At 43.5% G+C, this 15,739-nt stretch overlaps 1 protein-coding gene across 1 annotated transcript in view; it reads right to left on the bottom strand.

Annotated features, from left to right (window-relative positions):
- The window catches only part of RCL1 (RNA terminal phosphate cyclase like 1), a 60,679-nt gene that overhangs the window by 880 nt on the left and 44,060 nt on the right, over positions 1-15,739 (bottom strand). The window contains 3 exon segments of the mRNA XM_047767686.1: positions 9,558-9,589; positions 9,591-9,662; positions 14,746-14,902. Coding sequence (XP_047623642.1) covers positions 9,558-9,589; positions 9,591-9,662; positions 14,746-14,902 — 261 coding nt within the window.

Consider the following 15,739-nt stretch of genomic DNA (forward strand, 5'->3'; position numbering starts at 1 on the left):
CCTAGAACCAAAGCTTTAAATTTCCCAGATAAGACGAACAGCTGAAATTAAGAACTTCTCATCAAAGCTGATTAAACAGCATTTATTTGCAGCCTGCCAGATTCGCAAGATGATTTTCCACAGCTTGCGGAGATGCACACAGGACAAATCAAATAAATAAATAAAAAGGTTAGAGGTTAGTCCTACACACTTGTTAGACTGAACATGAATATGGCATTAATCTTCAAGTGGCTCAAGCAGAGAGACACACATGCTTAAAAGCCTGAGAGCATCTTGAGGCAAAATCAAGCACAGTGACTACTGCTGATGCTGAAAGAGAAATCTCTCCCTCCATCGCTCAATCTCAAAAGCCCTTTCATTCACTCAACAAATATTTATTGAGTAACGACTATGTGCCTAGGACTGTTCTTGGTGCTGGAGATGTTGCAGTCAACCAAAAACTCCTTCTCTCATGAAGCTTTCAATCTAGACAGGCAGACAATATAAATATCTTTTGAAAAACAAATATACTTCCTCCAGAGTCGGAAATTTAAATAAACAAGGCAGATGAAGAAGAAATGTGGGTATAAAATATTTGAGTATGTATGGCAGGAGGCAATGCTAAATAAGATGGCCAGTGAAGAGCTCATAGTGACTCTTTCTTGTCATCTTCCTTAAGACAGAGCAACGACTTCACCCCAGGAGTACCCTGGGAAGAGCAATTCTGTGGAAGGACCTTGATACAGGGTATGCAGGCTTCTACTGGTCTGGCCTAGCAGATTCAAGTTTTCCCCAGCTAGACTGACTCACCTGGAGAGGTCATTAAATAAGCAGATTCCTGAAGGTTTTGATCAACTGGCACCTGGTGGGGAGGAAGCATCCATGTGGAGAAGCCCAGAGTCACAGGCCACATGTCCCCTTTCCATCCCTTAATGGTGCGCTGTCTCCTTGACGCATAGGGGCCAGAGTAGCCCTGGTGATTTTTACCAGCCAAGTTTGGGAAACCCTTGTTTAGTTAAGAACAGATGGTCTGCACATCTATAATGAGGTAGTTCAGGAACCTTGTGTTGTGCTGCTCCCCAGTCAAACCATCCAAACAGTTCTCAACCTGGAATGTACATGCAATCACCTGAGGAGCTTTCAAAATGCTGATCCTGGCAGGCGGATCAATGGGACAGAGCTGAGAGTTAAAAAATAAGCCTACACATTTACGGTTAATTGATTTTCAAAAACTGCCAAGGTAATTCAATTAGGAAATAAGCTCAATAAATAATGCTGTATCAACTTCCCACACCAAAGAACGAAGCTGCACCCTTTCCTCACATCATGCACAAAAACTAACTCAAAATGAATCAAAGACCTGTGTGTAGAAGCTAATGCTATGAAACTCACAGAAGAAACCATAAGGGTAAATCTTCATGATCTTGTGTTAAGTAAGGATTTCTCAGAGACAGCATCAAAAAGCAGAGTGAGAAAAGAAAAACAGATAAATTGGACTTCATTACAATTAAAATCTTTTGTGGACACTCTCAAGAAAGTAGATTGACAGCCCCCAGAATGGGAGAAAATATCTGCAAATCTGATAAGGCTCTGTTATCTAGAATATATATAGTCTTACAACTCATTAACAAAAAAACAAATAACCTAATTTTAAAATGAGCAAAGGATCTGAATAGACATTTTGCTAAAGACAAGCATGCAGCAGAGTTCTTGCAGTGGTGCAGAGGATTAAGGCATTGTCTCTGAGGCAGCTTGGGTTTAATCCCCGACCCGGCACAGTGGGTTAAAGGATCTGGTGTTGATATCTCGGATTCGATCCCTGGACTGGGAACTTCCACATGCCTCAGGTATAGCCGAAAAAGAAAAAGATATGCATATATAGTAATAAGCATATAAAAAGATACCCAACATCATTAGTCATTAGTGAAACCCAAATCAAAAGCACTATGAGATACCACTTCATAAGCCAAGAGAAAGGCTACAATTGAAAAACAAACAAACAAACAAAAAGACCAAAAAAACCAGATCATAGGAGTTCCCGTCATGGCGCAGCGGAAAGGAATATGACTAGTATCCATGAGGATGAGGGTTCAATCCCTGGCCTTGCTCCGTGGGACAGAGATCCAGCATTGCCTTGAGCTGTGGTGTAGATCGCAGACTTGGCTTGCATCTGGCATTGCTGCAGCTGTGATGTAGGCCAGCAGCTACGCTCTAATTTGCCTTCTAGCCTGGGAACTTTCATATACTCTGGGTTTGGCCCTAAAAAGCAAAAAACAAAAACAGATCATAACAAAAGTGTGGGTCAGGATGTGAAGAAATTAGAATCTCCAAACACTCCTTGTAGAAATGTAAATGGGTACCACCACTGTGGAAAACAGTCTGACAGTTTCTCAAAATGTTACACAAGGAGTTACTGCATGTATGATCCAGCAATTCCACTCTTAGGTATATACGTAAGAGAAATAAAAATATATGTCCTCACAAAAATTTGTACGCCAATGTTCATAACAGCATTATTCATAACAGTCAAAAAGTAGAAACAACCCAAATGTCCATCAAAACATGGACAAACAAAACATGGTTTCTCTGTACAATGGAATATTATTCAGCCATAAAAAGGAATGAACTTCTGATACATGTGGCAGCACAGATGAAGTCTGAACACACTTTGACAAGTGAAACAAGCCAGTCACAAAGAACCTTGTATTATTTGAGTCTACATGAAATCTATTACAGGGGCAGAAAACAGATTAGTGGTTGCCTAGGGTGGGGCTAGGAGAAGTGAGAGTAAATAGGAACAACTGTGAATGGGCAAAGCGTTTCTTTCTGGGGGTAGTGAAAATGTTCTAAAATAAGACTGTAGTTACATTTATACAACTTTGTGAATATACTAAAAACCCACTGAACTACACAGTTTAACAGGTGAACTATGTGGCATGAGAATTGTATCTAAAGCTGTTTGAAATAACTGAAGTTTTTAAAAAAAGGAACTAATCCACACCTTCCACATTCACATAGCTTATACCAAACTAAGTAGAAAGCCCATTGCAATGCATTTTCCACCCTCTCTTGTCTCTGTGTCCTAGTTACTCTAGTCAAAGGAGGGAAAAGGCAAAAAGGAGAAAAGAAGGCCTGAACCATTCAATCTATATACCCTGCCTGCCTGAAGTAGGGGCTGAGAGATGAAACTAACTACCCTGGAGAGTAGGGTCCTGGTGACTGCTACATGCTCGGCGAAAAACCCCTCATTTCTTTGCTCTCTCTTCCACCTAGGATCATGCTACATCAGCTCCATCTAAATTTAAAATAACATCCCATTTGCCACCTATTCTACGAAGCCTTCCCTAGCCAATAACCTCTCTGGAGTTCCATAGCATTCTTGGCTCTGCTTTTGGAGTCTAATGAAGCAGGCATATACAGCTGTCTCAGAACTGTCCCCTCCTTCCTCTTGGTAAATTATTTAAGTACCTCCAGGGCAATGACCTTAACCCATTATACCTGCTAGGCACTATATATGGCACTCAACAACAGGGTGCCCAAGAAAATCTGGGAGTTAGGGCTACTTTTGAGAAATGATTTCAACATTCTTCGCAATTAAGGGAAGTCGATTCATCCCCTTCTGGATTTCCCATTTTACTAACCAACTAAAATTTTCAGGTTTTTGCTCTCTGTTCCAGCCTCACAACCTTCCCAACTCTGCCCTAGGGAAAAAAGAAAACAAACACACCAAACCCACAGATAAACAGTCCACATCTGAAGGCAAAGCTTCCAGCTGGCAGCCACGCAGGAAAAGCCAGCCATCTCACCCACTCGTCTGCATTCTAAGGAAGAAAACAGCCCGTTCCCTCTTGCTGCTACCTCAGTTCTAACAGAGGCCAGAGACACGCTCTGTTCCCTGAGTCTGCCCAGCCTACTTCACTCTGAATCGTTCAACTGTGCTGGGAAAACCAGACACCCTCCCCAGCTGGCAGAATTCCTAAGAGGCTGGGCCTGCTTCTGATCTCTGCAAGAAGGAGAGGAGAAACACAGGCTTGAGTGTGCAGACCTGTGTATTTGCAGCTTTGGGTACTTGTAGCCTTTGGAATCGTCAGAAAAAGCAAAGTCAGTTCCACTTTTTACATAATGTTCTGCCAAGCCCAAACCTTCAGCCTGTCTGAGGCAGAGTGGGTAAGGGACTGGATGAAGGTACGTTTCATGATGCCCTCCCACCTCCAGCCCATCCTCCCCATCCTGTCCTGTAGCTGGGACGTCAACAAGCAAACACGCTCAGAAGCTGAGGAATAACTGCAGACAATATTAAATCCTAACACCCTCCTTAAGAAATGAAAACCAAATAGAATAAGCTCGCCCACATCTATATGCAGGTGAATAAAGTCATGTACAGTGCCAGTCCACCTCCTTCTCCACTGCCCCACGGCTCTGCACAGCCACAGCTGCATGCTGGCCCCATGAGGCACCAACCCCCTTCCCTTTCCTTCCAAATACCATACAGCAGATCTACACTGTCTAGACACAACAGCACGCCACAGAGCCACGCAGAAGAGACACCCACAAGACACAGAGGGCAACTCCACTCCTCCAAAGAGATAACTTCCCGCACAGTGTGACTGGCAGCTTTTCAGACAAACCATTTTAAGCAAAGGGATTATGTGTGTAGCACTGAACTTCTGACTTAGAGAAGTGTCCACAGTGCGCTTTTTTGACTCTCCCACTACCCTGGCAGAACAAAGTGATTTATTTTCAGAAAAACAAAACACCAATAACCTACTTTTCATGAAAGCCTCCAGTCCATCTGACAAGCAGGTTTCAGAGAATTCTGGAGCACAGAGGTGATTTTTCCTGCGTATTTTCCAAGAGCAGGTTGTTCCCACCACCACTGTGGGTCAATAGGTGAAGGCCGCTGGGCTCACGGTCATCAGCCCATTGGATCCCAACTGCCTGGAACTTGCCAGGTTGCCTGGCCCTGTCCCTTAAAACACAGCCACTCCAACTAGGCCTCCAATCTGAAGCCTGCAAGAGAGTGGAAGTAAAAGGGATCCCGGGTGGGCACTGTCAGCTCTACAGACACAAACCATGGTCCTGCTCCACCAAGCCACGAGGACACTGGGGCTACCAACCTCACAGGTCTAAGGAGCTGCTCTGCAAGTTGAGGAAATGGAAGATCTGAAGGTGGGAAAAGAAATGTGCTCAACAGGGGCCTCCCATAGCCATTACACAGCAGCTTTTAACATACTGGAGGTATGTTTTCTGCCAAAGAGCAGCTTTCCCAAAGCCCAGCTGATCTCTGCTCCAGGAATGAAGTTATTAAACCCTATTAAAAAGGCAGCAGGAAATAGAGAGCCAGGCTAGCTGCACTCTCAGGAAACGTGAGTCCCACGTCAAGTTCAGCCAAGAACTCACTATAAGCAGGTGACTGCCCTCTCTTTTTCATCCGAAAAGTTAAAGATATCACTTGCTTTTACCTTACGCCAAACATGTTCTGCGGCTCAAACAGCATAATAAAGGCGACAGGGCTTTGCAGCATTTAAACTCTTTCCAGATATAAGGTGGGGCATGCTGTGCTGGCTCCTGAGATCAGTCAGGCAAGTAAACCCAAAGATCAGTGCGCCCAGCCAGCAGGCCCCAGTTTTCCTGTGCACCATTCCCACTGATGTTCACATCGCGTGCTTCACAGTGGGTGAGCCAATAACCCCATCAGTCCGTGCTTAACAAGGACACTGAATTCTTGCTCCTTAGCACTTCACACAGTGGAAAGAAGTCATTTATTAAAACTAGAATAAAACAAACTGACATGGGTTATTTTAGACTTCTAACTAAAGACAGAAGGAGCTCATTCTATGACAATTTAAAGTCAGGACTTGGAAAACATACAGCAGGGCATCTGGCTCAGGCAAGCAGGTATGTAGATGTTCCATCCCAACAACATGGATGGAATCCCAGCTCTTACTGCAGAGCACAGTGGGTCAGGAAGTGTGGACTCTGGATGAGATGTCAAAGGTGCATCCCACCTGCTGACTGTTGTGACCCTGGGAGTGAGACTCAATCTCTCTGTGTCTCAATCCCCTCACCTGTAAACTGGAGTGTATAACAGTACCTGCCTTTATCACCCTTGTGGGATAATCATGAAAACTGAGTAAGTATTTCTAAAGCACTTAACTGGCCAGGGAGTTCCCATCATGGAGCAGCGGAAATGAATCTGATTAGTATCCATGAGGGTGCACGTTCAATACCTGGCCTCATTCAGTGGGTCAGTGATCTGGCGCTGCTGTGAGCTGTGGTGTAGGTTGCAGATTCGACTTGAATACTGCCTTGCTGTGGCTGTGGCTGTGGTGGAGGCTGGCAGCTGCAGCTCTGATTCAACCCCTAGCCTGGGAACTTCCATATGCTGCAAGTACTGCCCTAAAAACCAAAAAAAAAAAAAAAGAAATCTGGCTAATAGTGAACACTATAAGTACTGTTAAATAAACATCTACTTACAGGATTCTCGGGAACAGTAAATTAAATGTTTGTCATCTGTTTAATAATGTGACTTCAGGAAGTTATAAATTTAAACATTAGTGGATACAGATTTAGAGATAGCTGAACAGACAATTTATAGCTGACTTCAAGCCTGAGATGACCCAAAGCAAGTTAACCAGGTCTCCTGGCGTTCAAAGCAACTTGAACAGGAGACTGGACTTCCCTGTACGTCCAGCACTGACTGGGCTCCAGCGGGGGGCACAGCCCCACTGGGAGTACCTGACCTCAGTTAAGCCTCATTCCACCTCCATAAGCCCATGACTCCAGGACCAGTCACCTTCTCTACAGATGAGACAGAGGCTCGGAGGTGACAAGCACCTTGTCCACAGTCTCCCAGTGCTGCAGAGTAGAGCCAGAAATGAAATTCAGATAGGCAGGACTCTAACAACTGTGTACTGGCAGAGCCCAAAAAGCTCTGGTAACTGCAGTTTCTGATCATAAACAATTTCTGAAAGTGCTAATTGAGATGATCATTGATATGTAATTGTACTTTTAAATGAAGTATAAATAGTCCCTAAACCGTAAAATTACGTTTTTTGAGGGGAAAGTAGAACCACCATCACCAACACTAAACCACCTAGAACTAAACAAATTTACCAGAAATAGATTCTCCACACACCAGCAAGTTGTCCAATACTATTATATTCTTCTGGGGAAAAAAAAAAATCTGTCTGGCTTTCTTAAAGAATCTCACACGTATAGACTCACTTTCTCAAGTAACACAGAAAACCATTACCAGCCACCTCATGCGGTAAGACAGAGAGACGAGGAAAGGGGAAGAACAGAAAGACCCTTATTTTCCAGAAAGGGTTTGAAAGCAACACTTTAAGAAAAAACTATCCTCCTTAATCCCAGTGCTCTGTAAATCAGCATTTAAAAAGCTATTTATACAAATCAAAACGTGCAAACTGCCAGAAGAAATACATTTCTCTAAACCAAGGAAGGTCCTGCCTCTGGTTTTCTTCAGGAATCTGAAGTTACAGAAAACAGATTCTTTGGACTTTTAACTGCACATAAAAATAAGTGTGATAGTTTGGTCTCCAAAGCTCTTGAATCCAACTGGGATAAGCTGTTTCCCTACCACGATCATCCTGGTTACGGTTTCTGTCCTCTTTTCACCCTTAACTGTATGCAAATACACGATAACCTTGCTGATCCTGCATATTTCTTCCCACTTTCTCCCTTCATCACTTTGGGCTTCTGGAGCTTTCCACAGTGACTAAGGGCAAGAAGGATCCCAAACAGATACAGCTTTCAAAAAGAGACTCTCCTCCCCTCCTTATATAAGCTTACTGAAAGAAGGGAGAAGGCCCTTTCCCAGGCCCTGGCCACTTCTCTTGCAGGAAGCACCCCCATCCCCAACCCCCTACCCCCGCCGGAAATAATTCTGCATTTTGTCCCACTCCTGTAAAGCCCCACTCAGAGCACACCACTTTGTTTTCCCAGAAGATGTGTAAGCAAGATTTCTGGAGGACAAGACATTGCAATTAATGCTTGGGGAGGGGGTTGTGTCAAGGAGGTCACAGGAACTTTTAAAAATGTCACATCTGGATGGTCTCCACAGAGGTTGCTGACTTTAAAAGATTATACAAGGCCCTGCAGCCAAACTGGAAAAAAAAAAAAAAAAAAAGCTCTAAAAGCAAAAGCAAAAAAAAAAAAAAAAACTGTCAAGAAAAATAAAATAAAATTTACATTCCATTTTTCACATAATGTTCTGCCAAACACTTGCCCCACGACCACACACAGGCTGTGTGAGCCGTCAGGTCTGCTGCTGCCCTGAAGCAGAGGTTGGGAAAGCAGCAGCATTGACACCAGCTAAGAAGCTGAAGGGGGCTGTGGCCATCATACAGCGGTCGGCAGCTTCCAGCAAACTCTCGCTGGGAAGCCAACCTCTGCACTTAGGGTGCTACGCTCCCAGCCCTCACCTCCTCTCCAAGTGCCTTAACTACACAGTCTACCTCAGCAGTTGATTCCTGATGTCAGCACACCACTGAGGATTCTTCCATTTCAGGTTTCCTGTCCTGTGACATACTTTACAGAAGTTATCAGGAGATAATGGGGTCCTCACCAGTTTCCTGCTTATCAGCCTTTCCCACTGCTAAAAGAATGTATTCTCTTCCATTTCCTGTTCCAAAAAACCTCCCACCAACTTAAAGAGAAAAAAAAAAAAAAAAAAAAGCAAGCCTCCAAAAAGAGCCCCTTTCAAGCTCCTGGTATGAGGCCCCCAACACCTGCATGGCCCCCCTCTGAAGTGCCCGCCCTTTTTCTCAATGTGATGGCACCACCATTCTTCAGTTATCACAGTACTGTACCTTTCAGATATACAGCATCGGTACCATGATAACCGAAAAAGGACAGTTCAGTCTTGTATCTACCTGAATACTTCCTCCCCATGCAAGGCCCATCTCCCCCAATAAGCCCTCCTCCCCCACAGATGGCCTTTAGAATGATCTTCAATACACAGCACATGGACAGAGGTGTCAGTGCTCCAACAGGTTATTCAGACCAACCTCACCTACTAGCAACTGGAATGCTTCTTTCACTGTGCTGTTTAGAATTCACGTCTTCTAAGGATCTGCTCTTCTGGAAACTGCCTGCTTCAAAACCCCAGCAGTCAACTTCTGATAACACCTCATGGCCTCACCTCTGCATTTCCTCCTTGTCCAGTGCTGTTACCATGAACTTCTCCTCTTGGCCAAAAAGGCAGTCCTTTTTGCTTAAGGCTATGGAAAAGGGGGACTGAAAAAACTAACAATAAAACCCAAGCTATTTTAGAAGCAGGAGTTTACCTCCAAAATGGAAACAAGATTTAAAGCACAGACAGAAGACGTGTCCAATATATAATGACACAGTTTTAATGACAGGAGAATGACAAGGGGAAGAAAGAACACTGCGGGAAAGAAAGGCAAATGTTCTTGTTAAACATCAGATGAAAGCGACAACCTCCAGCTCATTTAAGGATCAGTGTTCACGGGACAGAGTTCAGTACACCACCACTGTCATGTGCATCTGGAGGATTAAAAGGGGCAGCATAAGGAGGATGGAAGAAAACAACTCACGTGTAGGGAGAGAGTGGTCCAAGCAGGACTTTTGGAAACATCCTGCTGTCCAAGGGTCATGAGCAACAGAGCCAGACTTTGGTTGGTTGAGTCCACACATCCACCCTGTAAACACAAACACTCTGAAGATTAATCATTAATGGAAAACCAACAAAACAGAAGGAAAAAAAAAAAAAAAAACCAGACACAGATGCCCAGAGTATCAGAACCACAGAAGGGCAGCCTACAAGGTTCAAGCCATAATAAAACAGAGTAAGTGTCTTTTAAAGAGTAATCTTCATATCAACTAATTTTAGGGGGTTAAACCAACAGCTAAAACAACTTAATAGCTGGGACTACCAAAATGAATAGACATTTAAGTTTACTAGATATATCTAGTGAAAAATGAAACTTTCCCTTTGTAGTTAAAGCAGTAGCAGGACATATAAGCAAAAAAGCAAAATCATTATAGGAAATGTACAGTTAATTATCAAGGGTTATGTGAATGCCTTTTCTATTTCTTTAATCTGTCTTAGACCACCACAGCTAATCTGACATGAAAGGACCTTTCCCTCTCAAGGGTCTTACCTACAATGCCTACCCAGCTCCATTCAGAAACTGCCTGCCACGTCACATTAGATTCCCCTCTTTAGCCCTTCCCATGGGCCTTAAGAGAACTGGAGAACTGTTTCTAATCGGATCCCTCTATTCTTATTATTTATACTTTTCCCCATTCTTCCTTTTCTTCCAAATCAAAAAGCAGAATGAATTCTTTTCAAAAGCTTTCTCCTAAAGTACAACTGCTTTGGCTGCCTTTCTTCTTTAATTCTTGAACTTCTCAATCACTTCAACCATTCTGCTTCTATTGGATGCACGCATTACTGCTGTTTCCATGTTTGCCTTAAAGAAATGTCTTTACTTCAGATCATTTTCTCTGGAATAACTTCATTTAAAACAATTCAAGAGTTCCCATCACAGCTCAATGGAAATGATTCTGACTAGCAACCATGAGAACACAGGTTGGATCCCTGGCCTCAATTAGTGGGTTAAGGACCTGGTGTTGCCATGAGCTGTGGTGTAGGTCACAGACACAGCTCAGATCTGGTATTGCTGTGGCTGTGGTGTAGGCCAGCAGCTACAGCTCCAATTCAACCCCTAGCCTGGGAACCTCCATATGCCATGGATGCAGCCCTAGAAAGTAAAAAAAAAGTAAAATAAAAATAATTCAGACTTACATTGTACATAGTGAAAGCAGGATAACCTTGAATGTCTACATATTTTGTACATTCACAAGAAACCCAGCTTCTAACCATGCACATCGCTGTCCAAGGCTAGGACTCTCCCAGCCTTTGAACAGGATAGGTGGTGGCCCACTGCTGTTTATTTGAATATACCCTTCCCCTTCTCCTTTTTTAACACATGAAAGGTACAGAATAAGTCAATTCATAGATGCATACATTCTATGCTGTCAGACTTCACTTAATGACAATGGAGTAAGAAAAATAGGAGGTGGATTCTACTGCCAGACTTTGTGAAAATCTATTGTTCTTCCTAACTTATCTGAGTTAATAAAGGACAATGTTTATTATCTCATTTAGCAAGTTTTAGGACAAGAAGAGTTATAGCACATATATTTCCATCTAAAAGGAAAACCTGATGCGTGGAGAATATAAGGACCAACAAAACTTCTTCTGTTTTACATAACTCTCTCCTTTCATATGACTGTCTGAAATAAAATTGTTCTCTTCAGTCTCTGCTTTCCATCACCATGCTGCTATTCTACTATTCTCAATTCACCTTTACTATGTACAGGACCAATATTTTAGTGCAATAAATATATTAGGGTCTGTGTACAGGATACTAAAGAGGGAGGTGACAGGGCCACCCCAACAGCAGAGGATGCAATCTTTGTGCCACGGAGCTCCAATTTCACCACAAAGATGAGATAAGATAAGATATGAGCAGTAATAATTCAAGGTGAAGGTGAAGCTATGCAGCATGTGGGGGCTGTGGGGGCTATGGGCACTGACACTGCCAGAGTGGTGGGGGAGAGGTTGTCACTCACCTGGCCACCAGAGGGAGACTTTGAGGAGGTGGGGATCTGAGCAGTCTCTAGAATGATAAGCAGGGTTTGGAGAGGGAAGAAGAGCAAGAGGATGGGAGAAATATGACCCAGGGCCAGTGAGGAACAGCCAAGAGGCCCGCCTGCAAGTGGCTGCAAGCTCTCTGTGGAGAAGAAGTAGAGGAAACTGCAGGGAGAAGGCAGGGGAGGCAGACTGAAATAGAGCTTTTTCTAACTGTGTCAAGGGTTCTGACATTATCTTTGGAGAAGTAAGAATGGTGAAGGTCTCCAAGCACAGGATAATATGATCAGATTGGCATATTACGGTGAGATTTAGACTGAAGAGGATGTTGGAGAGGATTTGGAAAGGATTTCCCTTCTGAAAGTAGGCAGAGCCAGTGTGTACAACCAGCGGAGGTAAGAGGTGGGAGGGAGGGAGGGGTTAGCAGACAGAGGCAAAGAGATGGATAGGAAAGGGCAGTTTCCAGAAAGCCTGGAACAGAATCAGGATGCTTGGTAACTGGACATAAATAGAAAAGAAGAATTAGATCAGAGCATTAAAACTTTGGTAAAAATAAACAGTACCTTCAAAAGGGGATGGATTTTTTTTCATACTAATTTAAACCATGTTGCATCATAGACTTATAAAGAATTATTCATAAGAACATGAGACATTCTCATCCTTTTAGCAATTAAAGGACCATGACACACACAAAGGAAGTCTTCTTAAATGATTTAAAACAAACAACAACAAAAAAAACTTGGTCCAGCCACAATGAAATGGTTTAAAGGAAACCTTAACTAGAGTGAAGAAAAAATAAAATAACCTAATCCAGACTTCATGTTTTCTCTCTTGGGGACTGGTGGACTGTGCTTTCACCCCGAGGCTTATAATCTGCTATTTACGGGGATATAAAACTCACATGCCTGGGGGCTCCCATTGGGCTATTCGGTAATGGGATACATCCAATTTCCCCAGGTCCACATGTCCCCATGATCAGAAAAGAGGGGCCTGCCAGTCACCAGAGGACCAAGGTAAGGAAAGCCACATGAGTCAAAAGGCTGAGGGGACCCATGTAATTCCCTGCAGTCTTTCCTCACAAATATCTAGATGATGAAGATCCTGAACTAAGCAACTGCCAGGGCAACCTCTTAGTCATTTACTCCCAACTTTTAGTTACTACCCATCTTTCAAAATCACTAAACTTAGCATCAAACACTAGACTGGTTTAGCATCAAAAATGCTGAGGGCAGATCTTGACTACACAAGAATTGTGAGGAGATACTTCCGGTTTGGGGGGTTTCATGTGATAGGATATTTCCTTCCTCTACTAATTCACAGCTGAATAGTGAGTAGAGAGAACGGAGTCTCTACTGATGACACAACTATAGGTTCTCCATCTTCCATTTCATTACATGGACACTAAATAAGCCGGCAGTTTTAACAAACTTTGAAACAGTTCATTCCTGTTTGTTCCACCTTGTGGACCAATGAGATACTAAAAAGAATGCTGACATGTATCAGAGAAGTAGACTGGGGCTGTAAGCTGTTTTCCTTAGAGAGACCTGTGCAGGGATCAATACCCAAGATTCAGGCATTAGTCAGCCACACTGATTAATAAATTATAGTCACAAAAGGAAGAATTAAGGAATGATATCATCACTGTACCACTTTTACTGAATTTATTTCACTGGGCTCACATGTGATTTTTATTACTTTAAACAAGGCAAAAAGTTCCTTGAAAACTTCAGGAAAGAACCACAGAGATGTCTAATAACTGAGAATAAATACAGACCTAAGTACAGATATGAAAGGCTCTTCAGCTCTTTAGCTGGAGAAAAAAGCAATTTACAAACACTAAACACCATCCAAAGCAATGACCCCAAGTACAATCGGCCCTCTGCAGACACAGGTTCAAAAACCACAGACTGATTTTCAATTTCGGCTGACTGAATCTGCGGATACGGAACCTGGCAAGCTTGTAATGACACACAGACAGCACTACGTCATTTTATGCCAAGGACCTGAACATCCATGGGTTTTGGTACCCACTGGGAGAGGAGGGCCCTGGAACCAATCCTCCATGGATATGGAGGGACTACTGCACAGCTAGTACTCAGCTCAAGAATGTGGCCACAGCATGCATACACAGCTGAGGAATGACCATCCCTGGTGCCTGCCCCAGATTCTGCATGTCAAGGAAAAGTTTCACTTTCTGGAGGTGGAACCAAGGCAAAAAAAAAAAAAAAAAAAAAAAAAAAACAGTGCAGACTAACAAAATCTTGGAGCCAGATTTGTGATTCACTTCTATGTACATGGGATCTTAACAAATTTTCAGGCAGCTCATCTTATTTCTCCTGTCATTATCTCTCCTCTCTCAATTTCCACCTTGCTTATTTTGGGTCACCTCAACTATCTCCGGGAAACTGAGTAAAACTGTACAAATGTGATGCCATTTATATAGATCAACAGAGACATGACTATGGTAGCTGACAGGACAGGCTTGGCCAGGCTGGTTTGAGCTGCGTGCCACCAGCAGGGATGCAGAAAGCAAAATGACAATCAGTGCAGTCCTGTCTTCACCATTGTGTCACTTCTTTGTCCTATGTTCTCATTCCTTCCAAGCCCCCACTATGCTCTGACATAGGCTAGTCCTGCCTAGACATTCTTCTATGCTCCAGAGTACATTTCAAAATCTAGCCTATTGGCACTGTTTTCCACCTGAGCTGTCACATACAAATCCAGATTTCTAGCTTCTCTTGAAAAATCTTGAAAAGTATGTGCCCCTACTCCCCCATGACAACAACTGGGGGGCTGAGAGACCATTCATGCTTTGATCAGGGTAGTGTGTGCTCTTCAGTTGGCCTGTCTCCACCTAACCTGCTTCATTTTTTACCTTCTCTGTTCCGAATGACTGTTTCAGTTCTCTGCCTTCCCAAGCTTTAAAACTTACCTGCCATATGTCCCAAACCAGAGGGGCTGGGTCTCTGCTCACTGACTAGTTTAGCTAATCCATGAATGGATAGGAAGAGGTTAACTTCTTGACTGAGGCCCTTAGAAGAGAAAGTTGCTACCGAATAAAATGAGAGGCAAAGAACTACTTCCCGATGGCTCCTCTCCCAGACCAGCAGAGGGTGAAGACGTACCCTATAGATTTCTTCGAGCAGCAGCCTGGCACAGTTCCTGCCCAGATCCTCAGGAAGCACCGCTGCTCCCTGGCCCTGGGGGTTGGAGGCCAGTTCAGCACTGAGGAAGGTGGCGTTGGTGGTCTCAGCAACCAGGGACAGCCCAAAGCCCGGAGACCTGAGGATTTAAAGGCATCAGTAGGTTAAAGAAGTAGGGTTCACATTCACCAGTGAAAAGAAAGAGAAGACAAACGTATTTTTGACAGCATTCTGTCCAGGTACATCAGGTGTTATTACAGTTCTACTAGCTTATACTACAAATATACACGGTTCAGTGAGGGCACACATGGCAGAACCAAGGGAGGTGGAAATGTGCGTGGCTTTTTCCATTAGCCCTCCCTGCCCCTACCTTCCCCAACACCCTACACTGTAAAAGATCCTGCAGTGAGAGCTTGTAACAATCACCACACAGAACTACACTAACAAGGGCTTCCAGATAGTTAGCCCCTACTTTCTGCAAGCTTCTGAGCTAGGGACCAGACACTAAATAAATAAATGGTAAATATTACCATTCCCATCTTACAGTTGAGGAAATGGAGCTCATGATACAGAGGAACTGTATTGGTCAGTTCTTAATTCCTTTTTCTCCCCCTTTTCAACCACACGTGTGGCATATGGAAGGAAGTTTCCAGGCCAGGGATCGAATTCGAGCTGCAGCTGCAACCTATGCCTCAGGTATGGCAATGCCAGATCCTTAACCCACTCCACCAGGCCAGGGATCAAACAGGCAATACCACAGTGACAAGCCAGATCATTAACCTACTGTGTCACAGCAGGAATTACAGTCCTTATTTCTTAAAAAAAAAAAAAAAAATTGATTTTCTATGCAGCCAAAGGTTAATAACACCTGCCAAGTGAAGGGAGTGCAGTGAGAATATGGGTTTCAGGGCACACTGAGTCACACTTAACAATCTAACCCCATACTACCCCGCAACATCTCGGGACATTTAAAGCA

Source organism: Phacochoerus africanus, chromosome 2, assembly GCF_016906955.1.
Source record: "Phacochoerus africanus isolate WHEZ1 chromosome 2, ROS_Pafr_v1, whole genome shotgun sequence".
NCBI lineage: Eukaryota > Metazoa > Chordata > Mammalia > Artiodactyla > Suidae > Phacochoerus > Phacochoerus africanus.